Genomic DNA, 27,146 nt, shown 5'->3' with positions numbered 1-27,146 from the left:
GCTGCTCACCAGTGATAGCATGATAGAGGAGAGAGAGAGAGAGAGAGTTCAAAATGACTACAAAGCAGAATACACTCCTCCCCTCCAAATTCACAGGGGTTAGAGGCACAGCTCCTTCATGAACAACAAAAATTTGTAAACAATTTTAGGGCCGACTGTGAACCACCCCCACCTCCCAGATCTTTCCACGCCTTAATTTTAAAGCCTGGTGGTCTAGAGGTGAAGCAGAACAGGAATGATCTGTCTATGCTCCTGCCCCGTGAAGAGCCATGAACAAAAACGGTTGTCGTGAGTTTCCGCTGCAGTCTCGCAAAACCACAGGACCTCATAGCAACTATTTTTGTTTGCAGCTCTGCACGGGGCAGGAGAGTAGGAAGATTGCTCCTGCTCCGCTTCAGCACTAGACCATCAGGCTTTAAAAGTAAGATGTGGAGAGGTCCAGGAGGCAGAGTGGTTTAGAGACTGGCAAATAATTGAAATCGCAAATCCTAAACCCAAGAATATGGAGGGGGAGTGTCGCTTCATAAGGCAAATTTAATCCATCATAATCAAAACTTTGGTCTTCAGTCTGAGCCCTTCATCAGCTTAACTTTGCCTTCATTAAAAATAACATACACCTTACTTTTTCCCTGTGTCCAGCAGTAGCGCTACCAAGATCATTCACGCGCTTTCAAGATCATTCACGGCATCCTTCCGCCCCTAATCCCACTATCTTTTAACGCCTCGAGGCCTGCTACCACCAGATCCGCCCACAGACATAAACTGTCCTTCCCCTCTCTACACCGTATTCTCCACGCAGGCAAACTGAGAAAATCTCTCCTCTCCAAAATCACAGGCCTCTGGAACGATCTCATTTTCCCGTTGCGGAACCTGGGCTCCCTCCAATTATTCCGCAAACAATTGAAAACCTGGCTCTTTTCTAACATATAATCACTTTTTCTATCATAAAACCATTTACTCTCTTGTTTATATTCCCTCTATTCATATACTCTTGTAAATCTTTCTCCTCTCTTCTTATATTTTTAAGCTTTGTAAACCGTGCCAAGCTCCACTTCCGTGGAGATGATGCGGTATATAAACTTAAGGCTTAGTTTAGTTTAGTTTACCAGTCACAGCATATATGCAGTGTGTCCCCATGCCCAGCAGCTGGACTATTTGCCAACTATGGCATGCAACTTACCTCAGTTTTATTAACTCTTCCATAAATGCAGAGTAGGGTGAGCCATGTAACCTTACCTATGCCTTCCATGAACGCAGGGTACAGCCTGTCAGTGAGCAGAGGTTCGGGGAGTTCCCGAAAGTAGAGCTTCAGAGTTCCTGCTATTGCGTTGATATCCATGTCACTCAGCATCACCAGGATATCCTTGTTATCTAAGAGAGCCCGAACAGACATTATTGGAGCAAATCCCCATTCACTGCCAAGCGCCCCCCCTTGTAATATAAAAAAAGCAATTACGTAGAAAAGTGCCAGATGAAAACATGCAGCCAGCACCAGCATGCAGGGCCTGCCTACACCTAGTCATTCATTCTACAGATGAGAGGGAACAGGAAACATATAATACAAAAATTACCCTCTAATCAGTTTTTTAATTAATACTTATTTTCTTTATTATAGCTATTTTAAAATCATTCTGCCTAAATCTAAATTGAAATGCTAAATTGAAATGCTAAATTGAATCCTAAATTGAAATGCTACTGGAATACTACAATACCAAATAAAGTGCTCAGTGATCTATGGACAGACTTAAATCTTATACTTATCAGCTTATCTAATCATGTTGATTTTTATTCTTCTTTGGCTTTACAAAGTTCATTGTTAAAGTTTATTTCAAAGGCCTTTATGAAGAAGACAGTGAGAACAAATTGCTCTGCTTGCTCGATTCAGGCTCCAGTTTGGCGCTGCCTTGCCCAGTGCAAAAAAGTGACTTAGTGCTTGTGCAAAGTGTCCGTTAAAAACTATTTTTTTTAGTGGTTATCCGCGTTACCACCGCTTCGTTTGCTGCCCGTTGCCTCCTACTCAAGCTGAGTTTCACCACAATCGTCATCAGGGAGGACTTTGAAATAAACTTTAACAATGAACTTTGTAAAGCCAAAGAAGAATAAAAATCAACATGATTAGATAAGCTGATAAGTATAAGATTTAAGTCTGTCCATAGATCACTGAGCACTTTATTTGGTATTGTAGTATTCCAGTAGCATTTCAATTTAGGATACTTATGATTGATGGTATTGCTATTTAGGCAGAATGATTTTAAAATAGCTATAATAAAGAAAATAAAGTATTAATTAAAAAACTGATTAGAAGTTAATTTTTGTATTTTCTTCAAGAGTGATTACCAGGAAGGTAAACAAAATACCCCATTTTTGTGTAAAGTACAGAAAAAGGGAACAGGAAACATCATAGTTTGGCAATGGTCCTAGTGATAAAGTGGGGAAGGAGGTCTGTGTGATTTGCCAAAGATGCCTTTCATAGGCCAGTGTTAAAATCATATATCCATACCCCCCCCCTCAATTCACCACAGCTCAGGGTAGCAATGACACTGAGTGGGACCAAGAGCAGCTGGTCTCTGTATTAGCTGGTGGTCTGCTACTCCCCCTTCCCCATCTAGGAAGCAATCTCAATGTGACTCGATATGTATCCAGAAAGCTCGTCTGAACTAGACAAGCTAATGCCGGAAACCATACAAACATAGCTGTAAAATAAACAGAGCTCAGGAAATACTACTTTAAATATTTTGATTTTGGTAAAAATCAAAACGCATTGCTCATGCGTCACTTGGAATATGTTTTGGAATGGCCAGGTGTGCAGTGCTAGGCATTCAGAGTTACAGCTGGCCTGGCTGTGGGATCATGGAGAAATATATTCCATCATCCTGGCAGTGAGTCTTGGAATCTGTCCCTGAGTGGCAACCTTGACTCTCACTAATCCTTTGTTATCTTATGGTTTTCTTCCTAGCTTTCCCATTGCACCTTTAGCGTATGCTGTGGTGGATCCTCCTCCATCACCATCCCGCTGTCGGTTGGTGTACCTCAAGGCTCTGTTCTGGGACCACTTCTTTATTCTATCTATACTTCTTCTCTTGGTGCTCTAATCTCCTCCCCTGCCTTTCAGTATCACCTCTATGCCAACGACTCGCAGATCTCTCTCTCTACACCCAAAATCTCAACAGACATTTTCTTTAAAATTAAATTAGTATTAAAAGTATGATATCCAATCGTGTGCTATAATGGAACCATTCTGGAGTGTTGGCCAAGAGATGATCATGACTGTTAAGTTTGGGGGAGGGAGAGGAGGGGAGAAAAAGGAGGAATTTGGTGGAGGGAGAGGAGGGGCTTATAGATCTGAAATTTGATTGATGTAGAGGGAATTCAAGGTGCCTAATATTATTATCTCCAGTCATGGTATATGGGCTTGTCGAGCCACTGGGACTTGCACACATCTGTGAAGCTGAAAGATATGCCATCGGTAGTTTTACTACCAGCAGGGCCTCCCAAAGTGGACAGACTAATGATGCCAGACTAACAATGTACCACCCATCTGGGCAGCAGAAGATGGGCAGTGTTGGAGGGGGAGGATCGCATTTGATGCGACCACAGCGACAACATCGAATTCATACTGCGCAGAAGGAAGGCCTGGCAATGCACTTCAGTATTCTTCAATGAAAACTTGATGATATCATCAAGTTGCTAGGACTTGAACAAGAGTCGACGGCACGTAACAATATTATTATATTAGGCCTGTCCTGCAGTGCTGGAGAAACTGGCCTGATTGTCAGATCAATGGGAAATATGTTCCATCATCCTGGAGCCTTGGAATCTAAGTTTATTTAAATCTTGATGTCCCGCCTATCACAAAATATCTAGGCGGCTTACAATAAAAAAAGGGGGAAAGGGCTTGTGTTTGGACAATACATGAAAGTGAGGGAAACGGAGGGAGAACTACAATATTGAATAGAACAGGGGGAGAGGGAAGAATACAAGAGGTATCATCTTCATGTGCAACTGGTCACACTGGATCTGTAGCCTAAAAGCCCAAAATTAGGTATAGACATCAGAAAAAAGGAATGTTTTCAGCTTTTTCTTGAATTAATGTTTTTTGAAGTTTAAGATGAGTTGGTAGAAGATTCCAAAGTTTGGGAGAGACACAGGAAATAGAAGTGCTACCTTGTGGGGACTTGTTACTGCTCAGGACTGCAGCGCTTTTTACCAACTTGAGCTGGAGCGTTGGGAGCTGAATCTCTGCGGGCATCCATAGAGACAGACGCCCTGAAGTCACGCGGGTCCTCTTCCCGCGAGTGAAAGAGATGCCGCGGCCGCAGGGCATGGCCAAAGAGGCGTGCCCTAAGGGGCTCTTCCTGCCCCTTGGGAGCCCCTTGGAGACACAGGAAGAAAACTGTATGTATTAAATTTTTGATGTACTATGGGAAAAAGGAAAGGGAAAGCCAAAGTATCTACGCCTATATTACCTGGTCCCATAAATAGACACCTGGTTTCTACCAGTGTCTTAGGTCACAGCCAGGGAGCTGATTCGCTTTCAAGGGCGTCTCTTAGTCCTCCAAGAAGAACTCCACCGCCTCCACCCAATATTCCTGTTGCTCTGGAGCCCAAGTCTGGCTCCAGTTTTCAACCGGAGGGAGTGTCAGAGCAACAGTTATCGTCCTCATTAGTATATGGGGTGATACCTAAAGCCTTATCTTTTCAAGATGAGGCTTTATTTGCAAGACTCCCAGGTAGAACCTCAGGAAGTTACCTTAAAAGATTTATGGCAAATTAATATTAGAATAGAGGGGTTATTAAAGTCAGTGGTGACTCAGAATGTTAAATTTTCACAGGAAGTGATTGACAAGTTTGAAAATGTTGATTCAAATTTGAGGATTATGGAAAAATCTATTAGAACAACAGAGTCTCATGTGGCTACATTGCAAGCAGTATCTTCAACAGCCGTTAAAGATTCTCATATTACTCATATGAAATTCGAGAAAATGGAAAATTTACAGAGGGCAAAAAATTTACGTTTAGTTAATTTCCCAAAAACTCATTTATTGTCTCCAGAAATACTGGTCAAGAAATATTTTAAAGAAGTATTGGGGATGGCTGACGTAGACAATCTACCCCTAACAAATTTATACTTTATCCCTCAGAGGAAAAAAGTTCCAGCAGATTTGGGTGTAGATCAGTTAGAATAAATTGATTTTGATTTAACTGGTTTCCTAGAGGATTCACAAGATATAATTCAAACTAGATCTACACTATTAATAACATGTACAAGAGAGATAGTTAAATCTTTAATTATGAAAGCTTACTTTCAGAATAAGCAAATAAAATTTTGTGGAAATAATGTATTGATATTTCCAGATGTGACCCAAGCAACACAATTGAGAAGGAAAGCTTTTTTAGCTTTGAAATCAAGGGTGTTGGCTTTAGGGGCTACATTTTATTTGAAGTTTCCTTGTAAATGCTTAATTAAATTTAAAGATAATGATTATGTTTATTGGGACTCTATTCAGTTGGAACAATTTTTACAACAATATGAAGCTAGTTAGACACCACGTGAATTAATATTTGGAGTTCAGATGTATAAAGCACCATAATGTTTGATCTTTATGATCATGATTATATTGAATGTTTTGTTTAGCTAATACCAGAATGTTCTCTCTCAATTATATGGACTTGAGGAATTAGCGACATAATCCATGGAGTTTATAATTACTTTTTCTTTTCTTTTTCTGTGAAATTTCCTCTCTTTATTATTATTTGTATAAATGATAATGTTAAAAATGTGAAAAAAAAAAAGATTCCAAAGTTTAGGTCACTGCAAGCTCTATCCTCATCTGCTCAGATGAGGACAGAGCTTGCAGGGGAAGAACTCGTGGGGACGGAGGTGGAAAGATCCCATGGGGACAAATTTGTCCCAGTGTCATTCTCTAATCCAAACAATTGTCAATAAGGCGATTCATAGAAATGAGACTACAGGACAGAAAACACAAAATGCTGCAGACACTGCTCTCCCTCCCCTGGTGATCGTTGCACAGGAAACTAGGCAAGTCAAGTCAGTCCTGTTGAAGAACACACTTTCCAACAATCCCACAGCCACATCAACATCTCCAGCACAGGAGCCAACATTTCAAAATGATTGAGGATGCGAAACCCTCTTGGCACTGGAAGGCTAGTCAGGCCCGAGCTAAAAGGGGAGGAGCATGTGGTGCGGTGGTTGGAGCTACAGCCTCAGCACCCTGGGGTTGTGGGTTCAAACCCCACACTGCTCCTTGTGACGCTGGGCAAGTCACTCAGTCCTCCAAAGCCACAGGTATGTTAGACAGATTGTGAGCCCACCAGGACAGATAGGGACAACTTTGATAAGTGGTATATAAACACCTAATAAACTTGATCAATGCCAGGCAGCTGCCGCTCTCTAATACACTGCAGTGGTGCTCTGCCAACTTTCAAAATTCAATCATTTTCACTTGTTGCCCTTACCTCCCTCACTCCCCCAACCATCTTGCCCTGCAGTTAACTCACTGGCATCAAAGGCAATCTTTAGAGCCTGGATATCCGTGGCCACCCCAGAGATCCTATAGATTCCAACCTCTTCAATGCCTCTTTTCTCCACCTCTTCTACACACTGCCTCACAATGTAAGGGACCTTAGAACGCTCTCGCCTGAGGGATCAAAAGCACAAGAGGTTTAAAATACAGCACATCCTAAACACAGTAAGAGTCCTGTGAAACAACATCCACATAATAAATCCCATGTCTCTCGCCTTCAACAAATGGCTGCCGTGAGTTCCCGTTGTAGCGGGAACTCACGGCAGCCATTTTGATGACGGCTCTGCATGGGGCAGGAGCGTAGGACGATTAATCCTGCCCTGCGTCGCCGCTAGACCACCAGGGTAAGATCTGGGGAAGGTCCAGGATGCAGTGTTTCCTTTAAAAAAACAAAAACGAATAACCGAATCTGCAGATACTAAAACCGCGGATTTGGAGAGGGTACTATAATTTGTTCTCTCTATGGTTGGGTAACCAAGGCTAAAAAGCAGAAGCTGCTTCACATACTTTGTTACAACGCTGATTTTAACTCCAAAAACACCAGTTTGCTTTTTGGATGGGGTTCTTTTCAAGCTCATGTCCCGACTTGTAAACTTCATGGAAAATTCCACTTTAATCTAAAGGACAAGAAAATGAGAAAGACAAAAGCACACAGTGAGACATGGAGAGGCAGGCAGAAAAAACAGTTCTTTTTTTTTTTTAGTGAAATAGGATTTTATAATGCTTCTATCTGGTACATATTGAAATGGTTAGACGCAACATTAGAAAAAGATTCAGTTCTATAGAGGAGAGTAGCCTGAGAAAGTGGGTTTGAATGCCACTGCAGCTCCTTGTGACCCTGGGCAAGTCACTTAACCAAGCAAGAAAAAAATTTAAGATTGTGAGCCCATTAGGGACAAAGTTCTTGCATACAATAAAAACATAAACCTCTTAGCGGTATAAAAGCTTTAAATAAACAATAATGACTATTAAGTTAATTCAGAGTGGTTTACATGAGCAGCTTTGATGGACATATGAACATTAACTTCGGTAAACTAAGTCTCTTCTTTTCAAAATTACTGAGCTCTGGAATAATTTTTCTGTCCAGTTGTATGATCTGGGCTCTCTCCAATCAATCCGTAAACATCTGAAAACTTGGCTTTTTTTCAAAATTGTGATCTTGTTTCTTCTATATTGTCCCTATCCCTATTATATATATTTTTTAAAATTTACTGTAAACCATGTCGAGCTCTATTCTTATAGAGAAGATGCGGTATATAAGCTTAAGGTTTAGTTTTGTTTAGTTTAGACTAGAGGAATGATGAGTTGCAGTACTAACTATACACAAGGTGTAACACTTCACTGCTGGAGTTATGACAAAACAGCATAGTAATGGTGTTATATACAGAATTAGATTTCTGAGATGTCCATTATACATATAAACATACAAATTATTTACCTTAGTCTATCCTTTGATTGACTTAACAATTAAGAATACAAATAACCTTATATCCAATCATTATACTTATTTATATCATTAACCTCTATAAATATACATACTAAACCTTTTAGTTACTATTTAAACTTCCTTTGTATATCCTGCTTAATCCTATCATGTACGACTTATGAAGTAGTGAGCTATATTCACCATATTATTACTCCCTCCTCCACCCCCCAATTAGTCCAATATCAATTAAAGTATTCTGAGAAAAGTAAGGTCTTCATTCCTTTCTTGTGCTTTTTGATGTTACCAAAGAAAGGTAGTATATAAAATCCCATTACCCTTTAAGCCAGTCTGGGAAGGCCTTGTTTCCTGGGGCTCCAGAACATTTTCTAGTTTGAAGCAGGATACACTTGCTCCCAGATACCATGTCTCTTGGTAATCAGGTGGTTTATTTCATTACAAAGAAAGGGTACAGAACACAGGGTAAAAGAACAGGGATTATAGATATGTGGGTATTTGCCACTCGTGCTACTTACGCCATTCATCTCAATCACATCCATGTGCCAGTTTTTGGTCTGTACTGTCTGTGGGTCCAACTGAAAGAGGGCACAAACGAAAAACAGCATTATTTGTTGGGATCCAAACATTCTCTCCATGTGAAAACCTGACCCTATGAAGCCTAAAGAAAGTTTCAGTGCTAAATATCCACAAACTTCCAGGGATCTGGGGTTTGACAGTAGACTCTGTGGGTCCTACAGGGTGAACGCTGATAGACCACAAACCCTTCTCCAAATCAGACAACTAACAAACATCCCAAGAGCTCATTTGTAGAAGTGGATATCAGAGGCTGCCTTTCATCAGGAAGAGCTCTCTAGCAGTAGCGGCTGCCGGCACTCGACTATGTTACCTCTAATGGTGGAGACAGTTGCTGTCCATTGTCTCGGGTAAAAGCCGAGACTGTGAGCTCTTGGGGGACAGGAAAATATCTAGTGTACCCAAATGTAACTCACTTTGAGCTACTAATAACAAGGAGTGAGCAAAATGCAAAGTAAAGAAAAAGAAGCCTCTAGTATAGGAGTGTGTGGCACAGTGGTTAGAGCTACAGCCTCAGCACCCTGAGGTTGAAGGTTCAAATCCCCTGCTGTTCCTTGTGACCTTGGGCAAGTCACTTAATCCTCCATTGTCCCATGATACATTAGATAGAGTGTGAGGCCACCAGGACAGATAGGGAAAATGCTTAGGCTATAAGTGGTATATAAATGCTAAAAATAAATAACTATTTGGAAAACTGCAACAAAATAATAATGGAACTATGGCTCACATTAGACACGGTTACCGTTAGTTGTCGCCCTTGCTGGCTCCCTCGCACCTTCTAAGTTGTTAAGTGAGCAGCACCAGTGCAGTGTCTTTATACACTGGTTGCTCTTGAGGCTCCCTCAGACCTATCCCACACCTGAGGAAACAGGGAATTGCATCAGAGAGGGGCAGGATGGATTAGAGGGTGCTTATGCAGCAGGCAGTGTATAGACTTGGCTGCACTGCCACTGCTGTCTAAGCGACCTGGAAGGTTTGGGTGGGGGGAGAGAAAAAAGGGTATGATGTAGGACTTGGGGGAGGCAGAGGAGCAGAGAGAGAGCAATGTTGGACCAGGTTGGAGGAGGAGAGGGGGTGGTAGAGCAGAGGAGAGATACTGCACCAGGCGGGGCAGAAGAGAATGAAGAAATAATGTTAGACTGGGAGAAAGGCAAAGGGGAAGGGAGGAAGAGATGGACACAGACATTGGCAGGCATCTTTTAATTTTGCAATTAATCGTCATTAAACATTTTTAATTGTGATTAAAATTTTTAATCAAATTGCAGCTCTTAATTAAACATATCAACCAATCAATATACAAAAACATTTAACCCTCACCCCAATAATCAAAATGTCCAAAGAAACAACCAACCAGAGTAATCTTACAATACAAAAAGGAAGAAAATAGAAAGATAAAATAGCAGTGTTCACTTTGCCAAAGGAAGCTTATTATACTGTAGGTGAAGGTAGGAAAAGAAGAGATAAAAAAATCATCTCCTGAAACCAAGAAAAAAAAATTATTTGTGCAAGTCCAGAACAGAAACCCAATGTTTTTTCCAATTTGTCCCTTTCTTGATGTATATTTTTTCCCCTCCATTAAACTAACTAGTAACAGATCAGAAATTCATTCTAGAAAAGTATTTGTTCAGCCAATGCATAATTAAACAATGGAATATGCTGCCACAGAATGCGCTGAAGGCTAGTATTAGGTACATCTACAAGAAAGATAGTTTTAAAAGGCAAATCCGGAAGAAAGTGAGGTGCTCTTTCCCCCTCCCCCATGAGAGAGTGGGCAATATGGACTGGGCTTGCCTATTAGAGAAGACACAACTAAGAGTTATGAGAGAAGTCTAGAAAACCAGGAACCAGGTGGAAGAGAGAAATAGAGAATGGCTGCTCCCCCTTTCCAAATGACTAGGGGATTTTCTATGACACAAAGAGATGGGATCTGTAGTCAGAAGATATGATCAAGCCCCTAAAAAATTAGTAGCCAGGTAGACCTGCTTTTCCAAGTCAGGTAGCCAGGTAGACTTGGGAAAGCCATCACTTATCCCCAGTGGTGTGCACCTGGTAAGTGGGCTCTCTCTCCAAATAAATACAAAATAAAGTCAGCAATAAAGATAAAAATACCCTAAACTCATCATTTCTTAATTGTTTTACTATACTTCACTATTAGATATGGTTTTCATATGATTTATTTAACTGTAAGCTAAGTTTTAATAGGGGTGGGAGGTCACTTATCCCTGAAATGAGCCAAGAGAAATCTAATCTACCTTTGGGATCTCCCAGGTACTTGTAACCCTGACTGGAGACAGGATGTTGGGCTCGATGCACCTTGGTCTCACTGGGCATGACTTTTTTTTTAATTGCATGTTTAAAACAAATCAGAAAAATATTTTTTTTCCAAAAAGCATACAATTAAACTGTGGAATTTGTGGCTGGGAGACACGGTCAAAGCAATTACCACAGAAAGATTTAAAGAAAGTTTAATTAAGTTCTTGCTCATGTTATGCATGTACTTGGGTTTGGTTGTATCTCACTTTGGTGAGGCAAGTAAATCACATGGAAATAAATGACTGCATTCAAGAAAGCGTGGGACAGACATGTGGGATCTCTTAGGGAGAGCAGGAGATAGTAGATGTTGCGGACAGGCAGACTGGATGGGCCTTTATCTGCTGTCATGTTTCTATGTTTCTCTGAGCATGAACAATAAGGGATGAATCTACCTCTTGGGATCCTGCCTGTTAATTATGATCTAAATTGGCCATTGTCAAAGATAGAATGTTATTTAACCAACCACTGATTTGACCTACCCTGGGCACGTCAAACATATGGTAAAGGTTTTGTTTTGATATATCTATCTCATCGGCAACAATTCATCTTTTAACCAAAAATGCAGCTATTGCATGTCTAGTTTCCAGAAGGAAGACTTTTTAGAGAAATTCCAAGAAAGGCAGGTCAGCCCTCTAGCTCTGTGCCACTGGTGGCATAGATACCAATTCCAGTGCAATTCCAAATCTATGGTGCATGAAGACTGAGCTAGGAAATTGGAAGCAGAAAAGGTTAGAGGTCAAGGCTATTTCTGAATGGAGCTCAATATTAGCAGGGGAAAGTTTTCCACATTACGATCCCTTTTCAATCCAGCATATATTTATAAGCCTTGAGAAAAAAGTGAGTTTGCAATTTCTCTTTAAGCTAAACATTTTAAAACTAAAAGAGCAGCAGGACTTTGGCTTCTTTTCATTTATTTAATGTTATCTATCCCGTTCTCCCCAATGACCTCAGAACGGGTTACAGGTTAATATATAGTTAACAGTGCAGGTGATCGAGGCAAACAGCATGCAAGAATTTAAGAGCAAATGGGATGCCCGTGTGGGATCCCTTAGAGGGTTAAGCCAAGGGAACCTGTCACCAGGAGTGGGATCCCTAGGATAGTAGACTTGGGGGTGGGTCAGTAGAATAGGCAGACCTGATGGGTTATGGCCCTTATCTGCCGTCATCTTCTATGTTTCTATGACATATACCAATATATATATTTCTTTGTAATCCACTGGCCTTAGGCAATGGAGTTAGGTGAAGAGGTATGTTTTTATTGCTTTCCTATAATTCAGGAGTCCTTCAAGGAATCTGATTTGTGGGGGCAGTAGATTCCAGTGGCTTGGTATAAAGTGGGAGTAGGGACGTCGTTTGGCGGTTTGCTTATGGCTCTTGCCTGTGTGACATTCAGGCTTAGAAAAAGACAGTGACCTAGCTACAGTTACTTTGAATATTAGCTAGTGAAGAACAAAAAGAGTAGGGAATAGATGACCGATTTGCCATTAGCCCAAACTATAACTATCTCACGATGAGATGAATGCCGAATACCTCTTTGATAAAACAAACGCCAGAGAAGCCCACCAAGCACCAACCTCAAGGTCGAGGGAAAAGGGGCTAGAAGGAGAGGAGGACATGGATGTGAGAGGATGTACAAGTGGTGTAGCCACATGGCAGATTCTGGGTGGGTTTATGGGAAAAATGGGTGGGCACAAAATGTTTTCTCCCCTTCCTCCCCAACTCAAAATATAAAGACTTGAGTTGGCAGGGATCCCTAAACCCTGCCAGTTGAAGACCCTCTCCGAAAGTACAACTGAGCATGCATGTGATGCCAGCATCAATGGCACAGGAATGTTTATTTATTTGGATTTATATCCCATCCTCCCAGAAGAGCTCAGACCAGGTTACAAGTTTACATATATAATAAAACGTAACAGGGTGTAGTACTGTAGAGCATGACAGTACTTTAAATCGTGACATGGTAGGACAGTACATAGGGGGAGCATGATGGTACTCAAAAGCATGGCAAATGCTAAATAGGATATGACAGGACAAGGCCTCATACAACATGGGGTGGTGATGTTGAGTTTGGTATGACACATTGCGGTAACTAATAGAGCTTGACAATTCATTGTAATGTCTGACAGTACAGAGCATGGCAGTGCATTAGGATGTGTGACAGTACATGGTACGACAGACAATACGTATAAGAGCATGGCAAGAAGATAACAGTGCATGGCCTGGCTGCTGCCAAATGTCAAGCTGGCATCCTGGGTGCCTTCGGAGATCTTCAGCTGGTAGGGCTTGGGACCCCCTATCAGCTACCACAAAAGGGTGCACAGCTGCTGGGTGGGCCCGAGACCAAAGTGGGTAGGCCCTTCCCAGTCATGTCTATGCCACTGGGATGTACATGAGAGAAGCTAGGGAAAACCAGAAGATAGGAGAAGGGACTATACGTCCATCAGCCTAAGAAACAATACAGACAGCAGCTCATTCACTTCTCTGGTTCACGTAAATGTAACCATATGACAGACACAGACTAGCTCAGTCAGCAATGCAATGAGCTTTTGTTTCACAATTAATGTCACAGAGGAAATTGCTTAATCCTACAGTAGTTTGCTTTCTCTTCTTTGCCTGTCTCCCCAGTGATTAAAAAGACACCAATACCAATTTTTCTTAGGAACCCTCTATCCTCTCTTCCTCATCTTATACATATTGTCAAACAATATTCCCTCCTATCCGGATACTCTGTCAATTGGGAGAAATCAGAGATCTTCCCTCTGAATGATAACATTCTTCAATCAGATCTGGCTCATTTTCCCTTCTCATGGTCACATGAAGCTGTGAAATACTTGGGGATTTTAATACATAAGGATCCGGTTCTTGCTCAAGATCTTAATATATCTAAAGTCAAAAATCTAGTTCTAAATACTACATCTCGATGGTCTCCACTTTTTTTGTCTTGGTGGGGTAGAATAGCATCCATCAAAATGACCCTAGTACCTCAAATTAATTACACTCTCTCTATGCTTCCTCCTCTATGCCGGAAGTCGTTTTTTCATTGGCTAAATAGGAAGCTATCTGAATTCATTTGGAACAAGAAAAAACCTCGAATTGCTCTCGCCAAGCTGAAAGCCTCTAAGATTAACGGTGGTCTTAACTTCCCGGATTTCTATCATTATTATATTGCTTCACTAGCTAAATATGGAGCTTACTGGGTTACTGACTCCTATCCCCAAGATCCTCCTGCTTGGTTTGAAATGGAGTGCTTTTTATGCACGCCTTTACACATCTCCTGCTTACTAACGGTGTCAGTACCCAGACATTTGAGAAGGTACTCTTTGTTGGGTTCAACGCAGCATGCTCTTCATCTTTTAGATACATTAGCTGAGATCTCAGTTAATGTTAGCCCACTCATGTCCCTTTGGAATAATCCCAAAATCCAAAACCATGGCAAATCCCTCTCATGGAAAAGGTGGCAGCGGGCAGGTATATGGTTTGCCCATCAATTGTCTACTCTTACTGCGTCAGTTCCTTTTGATATACTTTGCTCCACATACCTGCTGCCTTCTTCTGTTTATTCACAGTGGCTCTCACTCATTGGAGTGCTGTCTTCTGTGCATATACGTTTTGACTTCATGACTTCCAAAAATACTATCCGCCATTGGTCTTTATTGACTCTATTAAAAGGCAAGGCTATATCTTTTTTCTATAATATTTTGAGAGATCATTCCTTCACTTTTTCACCTCAATCTATGAAACACTGGGATATTATACTCACCACTCCGCTTTCTGACATTGATTGGGAACTCTTTTGGTCTTCAACAAACCGCCCGCTTTTCACAATCAATATTCTTTATTATGTGGAATGCAGTATGGACCCCATTTCGCATGTGGAAAGCCAACTTAAAGCAAGACTCTTTTTGCTGGAACTGTTTGAAAGAGGAGGGAACTCTTGATCATATGTTTTTTCATTGTACTTTGGTCCGCTCCTTTTGGTCTCAAATTTGGAACACCATACAATCTATCACTAACTGCTCGGAAGAGATCTCTATGGACATTATAATCCTTCGCTCTCAACATCCCTGTTTCGCACAATCAAACTGTCCTCCTAAGCTCATCAATACCATGTTTGTGACTGCTCTCATGCACATTCTGAAAAATTGGAAATCATCTTCGCTACTAGACTATACTTTTTGGTGGAACTCTCTGTGTATGTATCATAGATTTGAATCCTATGCATATGAGAATAAAATTACACTCCGAACCTCCATGAATTTGAAGAGCAAAAAATCACCCTGGTCATTCCTGGATTCCTATGTACGCTCTGCTTCGTAGACACTCCTGTCTTCCCTTCCTTTTCTTCTTTCTTTCCTTTCTCTTTTAATTTCTATTTCTGTTCTCCCTCATCTTTTTCTCATATAGTCTTCACAAGCAGTTCCAATACTTGGAGCTTTTCTTACTGCTATGGTCCTCTACAGTTAAATATATATTTGCAGATTCTTTATACACAAAGCTTTATTTTGTTTTTATGTATTTGAAATGCTCCCTGTATTTTTCAAAATACTCAATAAAAATTATTGAACTTAAAAAAAAAAAAAAAAAAAGACACCAGTACATGTACCTTCAACTTCCTGCTCATTTCTCAGATGGTCTCATCCAATATTCTCAACTGCAAGGACTCCCAAGGATGACAGGACAAAATCACAAATCCTAATCAGCTCCAAGTTTACAGGAAATAGATTTGGGAGGGGGTGGGGGCAGAGGCTCACCCAATTCTGGATGACTACAGAACAGACTGGTCCTCTTTGGTACCAGAGCTGATGTATCTAATCCAGTTCATCTGTTCTCTGCACCCGATTTGAGAATTCTGGAATTGGTCAGAGAATGCAGCTCTTATTTGGGAGCTCAGAACAGGTTACAAATCAGGTACTCAAGCATTTTCCCTATCTGTACCTGGGGCAGTGGAGGACTAAGTTACTTGCCCAGGGTCACAAGGAGCAGCGTGGGTTTTGAATCCACAACCTCAGGGTGCTGAGGCTATAGCTCTAACCAATACACCACATTCTCCTCCAGCCAGCCTGGAGATTAATTTACAGTCCAATGTCCCACATTTGATTTGTAAGACACGGGGACTTTGATGTTTATTCTACTGCCCTCAGGATCCTCACTACTGATTGAATTCTCAAGTAAAGTCCTGGATGTCATTTTAGACTCAACACTTTCTTTCAATGACCATCTTCATTCTCTGGTGAAAAAATGTTTTTTTAGTCTTCATATGTTGAGGAAAGTGAGATCCTGCTTCCATCAACAACATTTTTCTGTTCTTGTACAATCAATTATTCTCTCGAGGTTGGATTATTGCAATGCAATCTTCTTAAGCCTGACTATGAAAAGGCATCAAAGACTTCAGTTGATCCAGAATACTGGAGCTGGGTTGATCTTTGCAAAAAGTAAATTTGATCATGTTTCTCCGCTTTTGCTAAAACTTCACTGGCTTCCTAGAGTCTATGTCAAATATGCCTGCTTTACATTTAAGATCTTGCATGGCATCTTTCCTTCCTTCCTCAATTTTGGAATTCTACAAGATCTGAGATTACCAGACCTACTCAAAAACTTGAAAATTATCTTTTCCTACGCTGAAAGGTGTCATCTATACTGCAAAACTAAGGAAGTCTCTTCTTTTCAAAATTACTGAGCTCTGGAATAATTTTCCTGTCTAGTTACATGATCTGGGCTCTCTCCAATTATTCGTAAACATCTGAAAACTTGGCTTTTTTTCAAAACTGTGATCTTCGTTTCCTTCTATATAGCACAGTTACTTACCGTAACAGGTGTTATCCAGGGACAGCAGGCATATATTCTCACATGTGGGTGACGTCATCTACGGAGCCCCGGCGCGGACAGCTTTTCAAGCAAACTTGATTAAAGTTTGTCCTGGGATAATGCAAGTTATGGATGTTCTTACTGTTATTCATACACCAGCTGTTATGCCAGCTCAATGGATGGTGTAATTGTTGGCATGTAAACATTAAGGACCAGATTCTATATATGGTGCTGAAAAGTCAGCAACCAATAAAAATTAGAACTGAGCACTATTCCATACATGGCACTCAGAAGTGGGCAAACAAGCAAAGAGAACACCCTGCCTTAAAAGTCCAAACAATCCAATAGAAGGCAAGGTAGACGTCTATTCAACCAATGGGTAAATTTTATTAATGAAAAAAAAGCTATAACTAGGAATAAAAGCTTTTTTCATTAAAAAAAATTTGCCCATTGGTTTATTTTTTTTTTGTCATTTATTTAGTGCATCCTCCCAAAGGAGCCCAGAATGGGTTACAAGAGTACATTCATAGTATGGGTAGGACATGCTTTAGTGAGACATAGAGTTTATAGCATTTACGGTATAGACCAGGGGTAGGGAACTCCGGTCCTCGAGTGCCGTATTCCAGTCGGGTTTTCAGGATTTCCGTAATGAATATGTATTGAAAGCAGTGCATGCACATAGATCTCATGCATATTCATTGGGGGAATCCTGAAAACCCGACTGGAATATGGCTCTCGAGGACCGGAGTTCCCTACCCCTGGTATAGACAAAGGGGTTTAGATTTCAGCATTTACAGTGTGGACATAACATACAGACTTAAAATATAGTCTTAGTGGACATGGAGGTAAAGGAGCTTTTCTTAGCAGGTGGGTGCATTTTGACTGTTTGAGAATGTGGTACTAATTATAGTTATATTTGCGGTGGCAAGCGAGTTTTAATGAGATTCCGATTGGTGTATTTGGTGGTGTCTTTCCGGTCCATCCGTCAGGGATGTGGACACGGATCGTTAAGGAGCTGGGTTTGTAAAGAGGAAGGTTTTCACGGCTTTCCTGAAGTTCCAAAGACTGTCTAGAGATCTAATGGATGGGGGGATGGTGTGCCATAATTTAGATAAGTAATGAGAATAAGAGCGTCTTCTGGCTGTTTCAGACTTGAGTGAACGGCCAGGTGGCATTTGGAATAGCATTTAGCGCCGACATCTGCACCCAATATTAGGCATGAGGATTTACACCAACTAAAACAACGTCCCTCAAACTTTGTTGAGCCACAGCACACTAAATGCAGTGGCTGCGGCTCGAGGCATCCAGAAGTGCACGGACGTTGACAGGACGATGTCACGTGCATGCGTGATGTCATCATGTCAACATTCGTGAATGCGCGAAAGCTCTCCAGATGGGCCCTGAGCTGCCAGTGGAGGGTGCCAGCAGGGAAGACACGTGGAGAGAAGCTGGCGCCGGCTGATTGCCTCTAGGATATGCCTCTCACCACGAGAGGCACGTCCTGTAGGAAGTCAGCCGGCGCTGGCACCTCTCTTCCTCCCCAGCGTCTTGCGGCACACCTGAAATCTCAGGAGGCACATTAGTGTGCCACAGCACACAGTTTGCGATACACTGAACTAAAACTTAGTATAAAGCACCTACATTAGGTGCAGATCTCCCATATTTTATAACATTGTCTGCAAATTTAAGGAATGCCCCTGATCCATTCATGCTCCTCACACAGCCATGTCTCCTTTTTGGATCTGTGTGTAAACTTTATGTGCAGATCCTGGCATCTAAAGATGCATATGTAAATATAAATTGATGTCAACGAGCACCACTGATTGTTAGCGCCTAATTATCAGTTTGTCCATTACATTGTGCATGCAAATTGGGTCTGTGCACTATTTTGAGTGCCATAGGGTGTAGATGTGCTGATGATGGCTTACGCTAGTATTCTATAACAACAGCTTGGTGCATCAATGCCCTTAGAGAATACAGTAGGTGCTCACTGGATGCCCCCAGGTGCCTACAAGGAGGCACTCAGTTACAGAATTACTCTCTCAGAAGCCCACAAATACAGTATTCCCCCAAAATTCGCAGGGGTTACGTTCCCATACCCCCGCGAATTTCAAAAAACCGCAAATACTGTAAACTCGCCTCTACATCACCCGCAGCAGCATTCCCTTCTCTGGGGTCCCGCCCTCTTCCGAGGTTGCTTCCTGTTTCCGGCAAGGCGGGACAGCTGTTGTGTCAGAGGAGACGGGCACCGAAGGAGGAGTGCTGTGGGATTATTGATAGGAAAGCTCCGGGAAGGAGACCAGGAAGCGATGGTGGACCACAGGGAGGGGAGAGCGGTCCCTGAATCGTGCTCGAGTGAGGGCAGCCCAACGCGAGTGATTTCATATCTTGGAAACACTGGCACGGAAAAAACCCGTGAATTACTGAGTCCGCAAATAGTGGACTACAAATTCGCGGGGGCATACTGTACTGCTGAAAATATGTTTGCTTGGCTGTATAAATGCTTTTGAATATCAAGCATGTTGGCTTTAACATGCCTATAAAATGTCTGCAACCTCTCAAGGAGTAAAAAGTCCAAATTGTGACAGGAATGAATCTCATGTGAAAGCCAGAGTATATTAGATATGATCTCGCTATGTCAGATTTTGAGCTAGTACTCTTCTTAATATTTGCAATGTACCCATGAGAACTTCCTTGGCACATTCACTACCTCAATGTAATGTAATGTAATGTAATGTAATTTATTTCTTATATACCGCTACATCCGTTAGGTTCTAAGCGGTTTACAGAAAATATACATTAAGATTAGAAATAAGAAAGGTACTTGAAAATTTCCCTTACTGTCCCGAAGGCTCACAATCTAACTAAAGTACCTGGAGGGTAATAGAGAAGTGAAAAGTAGAGTTAGAGGAAAAATAAAAATAAAATAAACATTTTAACAAGACAGCATTGATCTAAATACTTTGGAAGGTAGAAGAGAGGAGAGAAAGGAATAGAAGCAGAATGGGTCAGCGTCAGTGATGAAGTGGAGCAAGTAAGTTTAGGAGGAGCGATTGACGATTCCAGAAAGGGCTTCTTCAGGGAAGAGACTTGGCCGACAGTTCCAGGATGCCTATGTCTCCTCCCCTGCGATGTTCTCCCATCCATGCATTCCCTCCAGACACACTGCCCATGCCCCAGCCGCTCCAAGGAGGCTGCCCCAGATGAGGTCCACGGTGAATGCAGGATTCTCTCCTCTGCGGGAAAGCCGCCCGGAGCCGACAGTCGATCTTCTTAGCGGATTGCAGGGGGGGAAGAGTTCACACTCTTGGTAGGATCGGGTCTGTGTGCTCTCGGTGGTTGTGGCTGGTCTCATTGCTGCTTAGGTGTAAAAGCAGTTGATCTCCACTGCTGCTGATATTTAAAAGCAAGCAGATTGATCTCTCCAATGGACTGCAGGGGGAAGAGTTCACGCTCCTGGCAGGTTCGGGTCTGTGGGTTCTTGGTGGTTGTGGATGGACCCGCTGCTGCTTAGGTGTAAAAGCAGTTGTTTTCCCAATGCTGCTGATATTTAAAAGCAGGCAGATTGATCTCTCCAACAAATTGTATGGTGAAGAGCATACACGTCTGGCTGGATTGGGACAAAAGCTCTCGATAGTTGCGGCTGGTCTTGGTGCTGCTTAGGTGTAAAAGCAGTTGATCTCCTACTTCTGATGATATTTAAAAGCAAGCATATTGATTTTTCCAACGGAATGCTGGGGGAAGAGCTTACTTGTCTGGCTGGATCAGGGCAAAGGGCTCTCGGTAGTGGTGGCTGGTCAATCACAACTCAAAGTGTTAAAACCGGTTCAAAAGTCTACTGCCAAATTTCTGTCTGCTATTCTTAAGTCACAGCACATTACCCATAATTTATGGGATTTGCATCGGTTGACTGTTTGCTACAGAATCAAATTTAAGATTCTGTTATTGATACTCAGAGCCTTACAGAACAACATTCTGCTGCATCTGAACTCAGTCCTAAAAATGCACAAACCTTCTTATGCTTTATATTTGCATGGTAGGAAGAGCTGTCTTTTTTCAATCGCTGGCCCCGTGGAATAAAATCAATTGCCCATGGCTTGGTAGGTTATGACCGAAGGCCATTTTGATTACTAGAGCTTTCTCCTAGATTCTTGCACAAGATGCCTGGAGCAGGGATGGTTTTTATCTTTACTAGCTGGCAGAACAGGGCTTTCTTGGAACGGGTTTATGCACTGGCAGGACATTTTAGGGGAGAGTGTGGTGCAGTGGTTAAAGCTACAGCCTCAGCACCCTGAGGTTGCGGGTTCAAACCCACGCTGCTCCTTGTGACCCTGAGGAAGTCACTTAATTCCCCCAGTGCCCCAGGTACATTAGACAGATTGTGAGCCCACTGGGACGGGGAAAAATGCTTGAGTACCCGAATAAATTCATGTAAACTGTTCTGAGCTCCCTCAGAAGAATGGTATAGAAAATGGAATAAATAAATAGTGTGAAAAGTTTCAGTCTCTGATAGTCAGAGCTGGTATTGTGACATCATAATGCCTCATTCCACCAATGCCTAAGAGCCAACCTCATCAGTGATGTCACAATGGCTTCCTTGCCCTATACTTGGCTCACTGTTACTACATTTTGATTTCTAGAATGGCGCAGTGGTTAAAGCTACAGCCTCAGCATCCTGAGATTGTGGGTTCAAACCCATGATGCTCCTTGTGACCCTGGGGAAGTCACTTAATCCCCCCAGTGCCCCAGGTACATTAGATAGATTGTGAGCCCACTGGAACAGACGGGGAAAAATGCTTGAGTACCTGAATAATTCATGTATACCGTTCCGAGCTCCCCTGGAAGAACGGTACAGAAAACTGAATGAATAATAAAATAATTCTCTATAAACTGTTGCCAGGACGATACACGAAGTGGAAATTCTGTAACGGCAGTTAAGTGTGCAACTGCCATTACAGAATGTGCCTGGCTGTAGGCAGCTTGACTAGTATTCTTTAATTTGCACGCATAACTGCTTGACACACCCTTAACCCGCCTATGCCCTTCCCACGTCCCCCTTGGAGTTGTGCACTCTACAATTTAAGCATGCAACTTACGGAAAACAGACTAAGGGCAGTTACACACATAAATGCCAATTAAAGCTAACAACGGAATGTTAGGCCAATAAGCACCTAATTAATGCTGGGTTTTACTAAATGGTGCTAGAGATTTTTAGCGCAGGCCGGCACTCATAGGAATTTTATGAGCATTGGAGCATTTACCTCGCCAGCCCGTGCTAAAATCCTCTAGCACCGTTTAGTAAAAGGAACTTTAATTCTTTTTTTTAAAAAAAATTCTTTATTTCATAATTTTAATTCTAATACAGCAATCTCATTACAGCACATAATCAACATTGAATGTGCTTCACAATCTTAATAAATTAATAAAGATAATGCAACTTATCTATCCTACTATTAAAGGAATCCTATCTCCTACCTCCCCCACTCCCCCTCCCAGGAGACCTGGATCCCCAATCTATAAGGATAAGACAATGTACCTTTCAATTCTTTCATTAAAATTCTTTTTCCATTTGAATATAACTCTCCCATATATTATTAAACTTTGCCCATTGATTTGTTAAACGGGCCAATAATCTATATTTCTCAGACTATTCCCAGACGTTCCCTCATATCTCTTAATGTAGGTACATCTCGCATGCGCCATTGCTGGGCCAATGTCAATCTAGCAGCTATAAATGCCAAATCCAAAAGTTTAGATGGAGAGGATGTTAAACCTTCTATTTTTATTCTCAACAGTGCCCTTTCAGCATTCAACTTAAGTGGAGTCTGAATTAATCTGCTCACATAGCCAAATACTTGTTCCCAAAACCTCTGTACCCTTTGACATTCCCACCACATATGGTAGAATGTACCTCTTCTGCCACATCCTTTCCAGCAAGCAGCATCACTCTGCTTAATACATTTACTAATTAAAACCGGAGTAGTATACCAACGTGTTAAGAGTTTAATAGCATTTTCCACCAAAGTGGCAGCTCTAGCTGTCTGAAAAAGATGCGATACAATTACCCCCCATTCGTCTATGGACCATTCCTTTCCCAGGTCTTTTTCCCATGCTTTCATGTATGAAGTTTTGATTGCTTTGTCTTCGTTTATAATTTTATATAACCAGGAAATACACCCTTTTGCTACTGGTTCCCCTAATCCTTTTTCAAATTCAGATTTCTTTAAAACTCATTACTCTTCCCCTTATATGTCAATATGTAATTTTTTATCTGTAAATAAGGGGAAAGATCTCTCGCTTGTAGTTGATATTGACCCTGCATGTCTATAAAAGCTTTTACCTCCCCTTCCGCAATTAGTTGGCCAAAGCATCTTAGCCCTCTTGCCTCCCATTTCTTAAAGATTCCCCCCCTCCCTGCCTGGTATAAAATCTCATGAGTATAATATAAGGGGGGGGGGGGAAATCTTTTTATCTGCCTAAAAGTTTTTTCCTAACACTTTTCCACATAACCAAAGAGCATTTACTAAAAGGATTATTTATATTTATTAAATCTTTTTCTCCTACCCATGGTAAATATTTCAAATCCCTAATTCCTTCTCTCCCATCTAGCATTGCTTGTTCTATCCTTACCAAAAGCTTAGATGGGGATGAATGCCATTCAGCTATTGCTCTCAGCTGTGCAGCTTTATGATAATTCTCCAGATACTTGGAAGGGGGACCCTGGGAAGGGGGGGGTTATTTATTTTGGGGTGGGTTGTGTTGGGATAGGGGGGCTTTATTATCTGGTAGAGACGGGTTTTGTTATCCAAAATGCTGAGCTTGCTTGTAATTGATTGGTTTCTTGTTTGCTGGTTTTGTTGAGCTCAATAAAATATATTTGAAAAAAAATAAAAAAATAATAATTCTCCAGAGAAGGTAAACCTAATCCTCCTTCCGCCTTAGACTTGAACATTGCCTGTCTTCCTACCCTAGGATGCTTTCCTCCCCATAAAGGAGCTCTAATCCATTGTTAAGTGTGCAACTAACCTTATTCTATAAGCTGCATGCTATTCAGAAATTTAGGCGTGCAACTTTATTGAATTAAGGGGCCTAATTATAGCCAACAGTTTAGGGCCTAACCCAACCAACTGGTAAAGCACCCATTTTTGCCGGTCATTCCCTCCCTCCCTGCCTCATCGTTCCCCTTTCTAATTCTCTACTTGATCAGCATATATAGACTCACCCTTTTGTCTTGTGTGTCTGTCATAATTAGACTGTAGCAGGGCCTCTCTTGAGTGTTTAATGTACAGTGCTGCATGCATGTGGTAGTGCTATAGAAATAATAAATTGTTGTTCAATTTACTGTATTGTTTTATGTCTTGTATACTTTTGATTTTGTTTTACTTGTAACCCACTTAGATTTACGATAGGCGGGCTAGAAATGAATTAAATTAAATCAAGCCTCTTGTTTTGAATATAGGATTTGTGTTATAAATACAGTAGTACATTTTCTCCTTTTTATCATCAGGAGCCCACTTAATTGTACCCTAGCTTTCTTAATTTGTTTCATTAGCTTTTGTGATCTCTCTTACTGCAGTGCAAATTTACTATGGCCTACAGCTACACCATGGATGTTATCGTCACCGGATGGGTCTACTCTATTACTACCACTATCTTTAGCTCTAATGCTTAAGTTAAGGAATGGCGGCAGGGGGGGGGAGGGGCATCATGCCACCAGTATGAATCTTTTTCCTTTTTTTCATACTTCAGAAGTAGTGGTCACCTTGCTGAGAGCTTATCTAGGTATAAATAAAATGCGGCCAACATGTGAAAATATTCAATATGGTATGTCTTCTCTCCCTCTCAACCTGTCAGGATTGTTGGGTACTGTACCAGCTCAAGCACCTTCTGGTGCTACTCACAGGAACAGAGGAAGTGCCTCCCCAATACAGAATGACCCCAGCTGAGTCTCATCCTTCATCACTGCCCCCCTCTCCCATCCAATGTCAAGAGCTCAAGAGCAGTTTGTGGGAAGTGGGATAACAAAATACCAGCCTGAAGCTCTACTGCTCTGTTCTGTGCCCAGACACTCATTTGCATGTTCCCAGGAACCTTTAACTATGCTGCACACATGCAAATATCCATCTCTGATGTTGACTGGAGGGCTGGGCAGGGAAGAAATTTTAAGGCTCTTCTCAGAGGCCTGGCTCTGCAGTCATACCACGGCTCCCAAAATATACAACTGCACAGAGTCTCACTCAAAAATAGAAGCTGAAGGCCTGGGACCTCTGCCTGTTTCTGCCTTCACAGTACCATTCCCAGGGCCCTCTCAGAATGCTCCCTAGGGATCTACACAGCAGAACTTTCTCATGGATTCGTCAGACAAGCAGGCTCAGGACTTGCTGGAGCTGTGAGGTCAGGAAATGTTTCCCAAAAAACACCCACAACATAGAGAAGGAACAGAGGAACTAGCTCAACAACTCCCTGCACACAAAAGACACTCTCTCTGGTCCTATAGACATATATATATATATATAACCCACCCTGTTCCTGCTAACCTGATCATGTACATGAATGTATTCTGTGCCCTACAGCAGGAATGACTCAGAATAGGTGCACAGCTAAACCTCAGGTTTTTGGGGAAGGGGGGCCTGAGCCCAAAGTGGAGGGTGGTATGTGTGCAAAATTTTGCCCTGTCTCCCTGACACAACCCCACATACCTAGGCTAGCGGGGGTCCCCAAGCCCCGCCAGCGGAAGCCCTCCTCCACTCCATGTTTGTTTTCCAGAGCTGCCACACTGCCTACCCTGCATCCACCCCATGTGTATGATTGATTTCAATAAAACTAAGCATGTGCATTGGAGGGGGAGGAAGGGGGTACAGGGCAGGCAGTACAGTAGCTCAGAAAAACAAGGATTGGCTGGAGGAGAGCTTCTATGGGTGGGGTTTGGGAATCCTTGCCAGCCAAACCAGAAAACAGCACATCAATCTGGGGGGGGGGGGGGGGAGGTGTAGAATCCAAAATTGAGGGAGCCCAGCCCCCACACCACTGGTTCAGAAATCAGCCCAAGGTGGAGAACACCCCCCCTCAATGTACATTAGTGCTGAGGACCTACAAAGGGTAGTTCCAACAGCCTTTTATTTTATTCATTTATTATTTTTGGTAGGGGGGAGCATGTGGTGGGGGCAGCACTCTCTCAGCTGGGTTCCATGAATCTGTATCCTATCAAAACTAATCTGTTTCATGCAAAATCACTATTACAAAAGCACAAGGGGGCACCCTCCACTAGGCCCTTTTGAGATGGGACAAAGCAGGTGACAGCCACAATGCACAAGGACTTAACAGGCTGAGGTTGTAAAGCCCATTTTTTCCAATTGCTCAATATAAATTTTATAAACCTTGAGCGATTTGATAATCATCCAGAAATTAACACATCAAAAATGTTGGCATGTTACCTTCACTGGCTTCCCTGGATACACATAAGCAAAGCCTCATAACTGGGCAAAACTCTACAGGACTCTTAGGAGAATGAGAGTCAACCAAGAACATACTGGGAGCAGACACACAAGATCCTCTCTTACAGGCTACAAATGATGGTGGTGGAGGGAGTGGGAACCAGACGTCTGACTGAGGGGGTAAAGGCACGGGAGAAGAGCTGGTTACTTTATTCTTCCTCCTTCTCCTACTATAGTGGTCTAAAAACCTAAACGCTATACCCCTCACTGTAACAGGTCACTTAAATTTAACCAGCAGCTGCTTACATTTAGAGAATACTGCCATCTATGTGCATAAATGTGCAGTTACATGCATAAATGGCAGCAACTCGATGAACCAATATTCTGTAATATACTGCAATAAAAATAATCACTAAGGAGAAAAATTTGGCCATGTTACTCCACTCTTACAGAAAGCTTATTGGGTACCAATAACCCACAGAATATCCTATAAATTAGCATTACTGAAACATAAAATATTAATGGACAAAGTTCCTGCATTTTTAGAAAGATACCCGATTCCATATGCTCCCACTAGATCCTTAAGATCTGAGGAGCAATATCTTCTTTCAGTCCCTTCTCTAAGGTTCATCTACACTCGGAGGGACACATTCCTCTCTGTTACGGCACCACAAATATGAAATTCAAAGCCTTTATATATTAGGGAAGAAAAATCAGTAGATAGGTTCAAAGAACTTCTAAAAACCTGGCTCTATAAAGATGCTTTTGAATCCTAAAATTTGGTTTTTCAGATTCCTTGTTCTCAGCTTTCAACAGCGATCTACTAACCTTATAAAAGAAAATTAATGAGTAACAACTCCCTACCCTAATGTTCTAACCCAGGGGTAGGCAATTCTGGTCCTCGAGAGCCAGAGCCAGTTCAGGTTTTCAGGATATCCACAATAAATATGCATGAGATAGATTTGCATCTCAAGGAGGCAGTGCATGCAAATCCATCTCATACATATTTATTGTGGATATCCTGAAAACCTG

The 27,146-nt window shown here is 41.8% G+C and overlaps 1 protein-coding gene across 5 annotated transcripts in view; it reads right to left on the bottom strand.

Annotated features, from left to right (window-relative positions):
* Nucleotides 1-27,146, bottom strand: part of ABR (ABR activator of RhoGEF and GTPase) — a 298,588-nt gene that overhangs the window by 5,587 nt on the left and 265,855 nt on the right. For all 5 annotated transcript variants that reach the window (XM_033921707.1, XM_033921708.1, XM_033921710.1 and 2 more), the window contains 4 exons: nt 8,505-8,564; nt 7,053-7,162; nt 6,520-6,659; nt 1,237-1,371 (listed from right to left, as the gene is read on the bottom strand). In XM_033921707.1, coding sequence (XP_033777598.1) covers nt 1,237-1,371; nt 6,520-6,659; nt 7,053-7,162; nt 8,505-8,564 — 445 coding nt within the window. The remainder of the gene's footprint in view (nt 1-1,236; nt 1,372-6,519; nt 6,660-7,052; nt 7,163-8,504; nt 8,565-27,146) is intronic.

This window comes from Geotrypetes seraphini, chromosome 15 (assembly GCF_902459505.1).
Source record: "Geotrypetes seraphini chromosome 15, aGeoSer1.1, whole genome shotgun sequence".
Lineage (NCBI taxonomy): Eukaryota > Metazoa > Chordata > Amphibia > Gymnophiona > Dermophiidae > Geotrypetes > Geotrypetes seraphini.
This window is presented reverse-complemented; position numbering and strand designations above follow the sequence as displayed.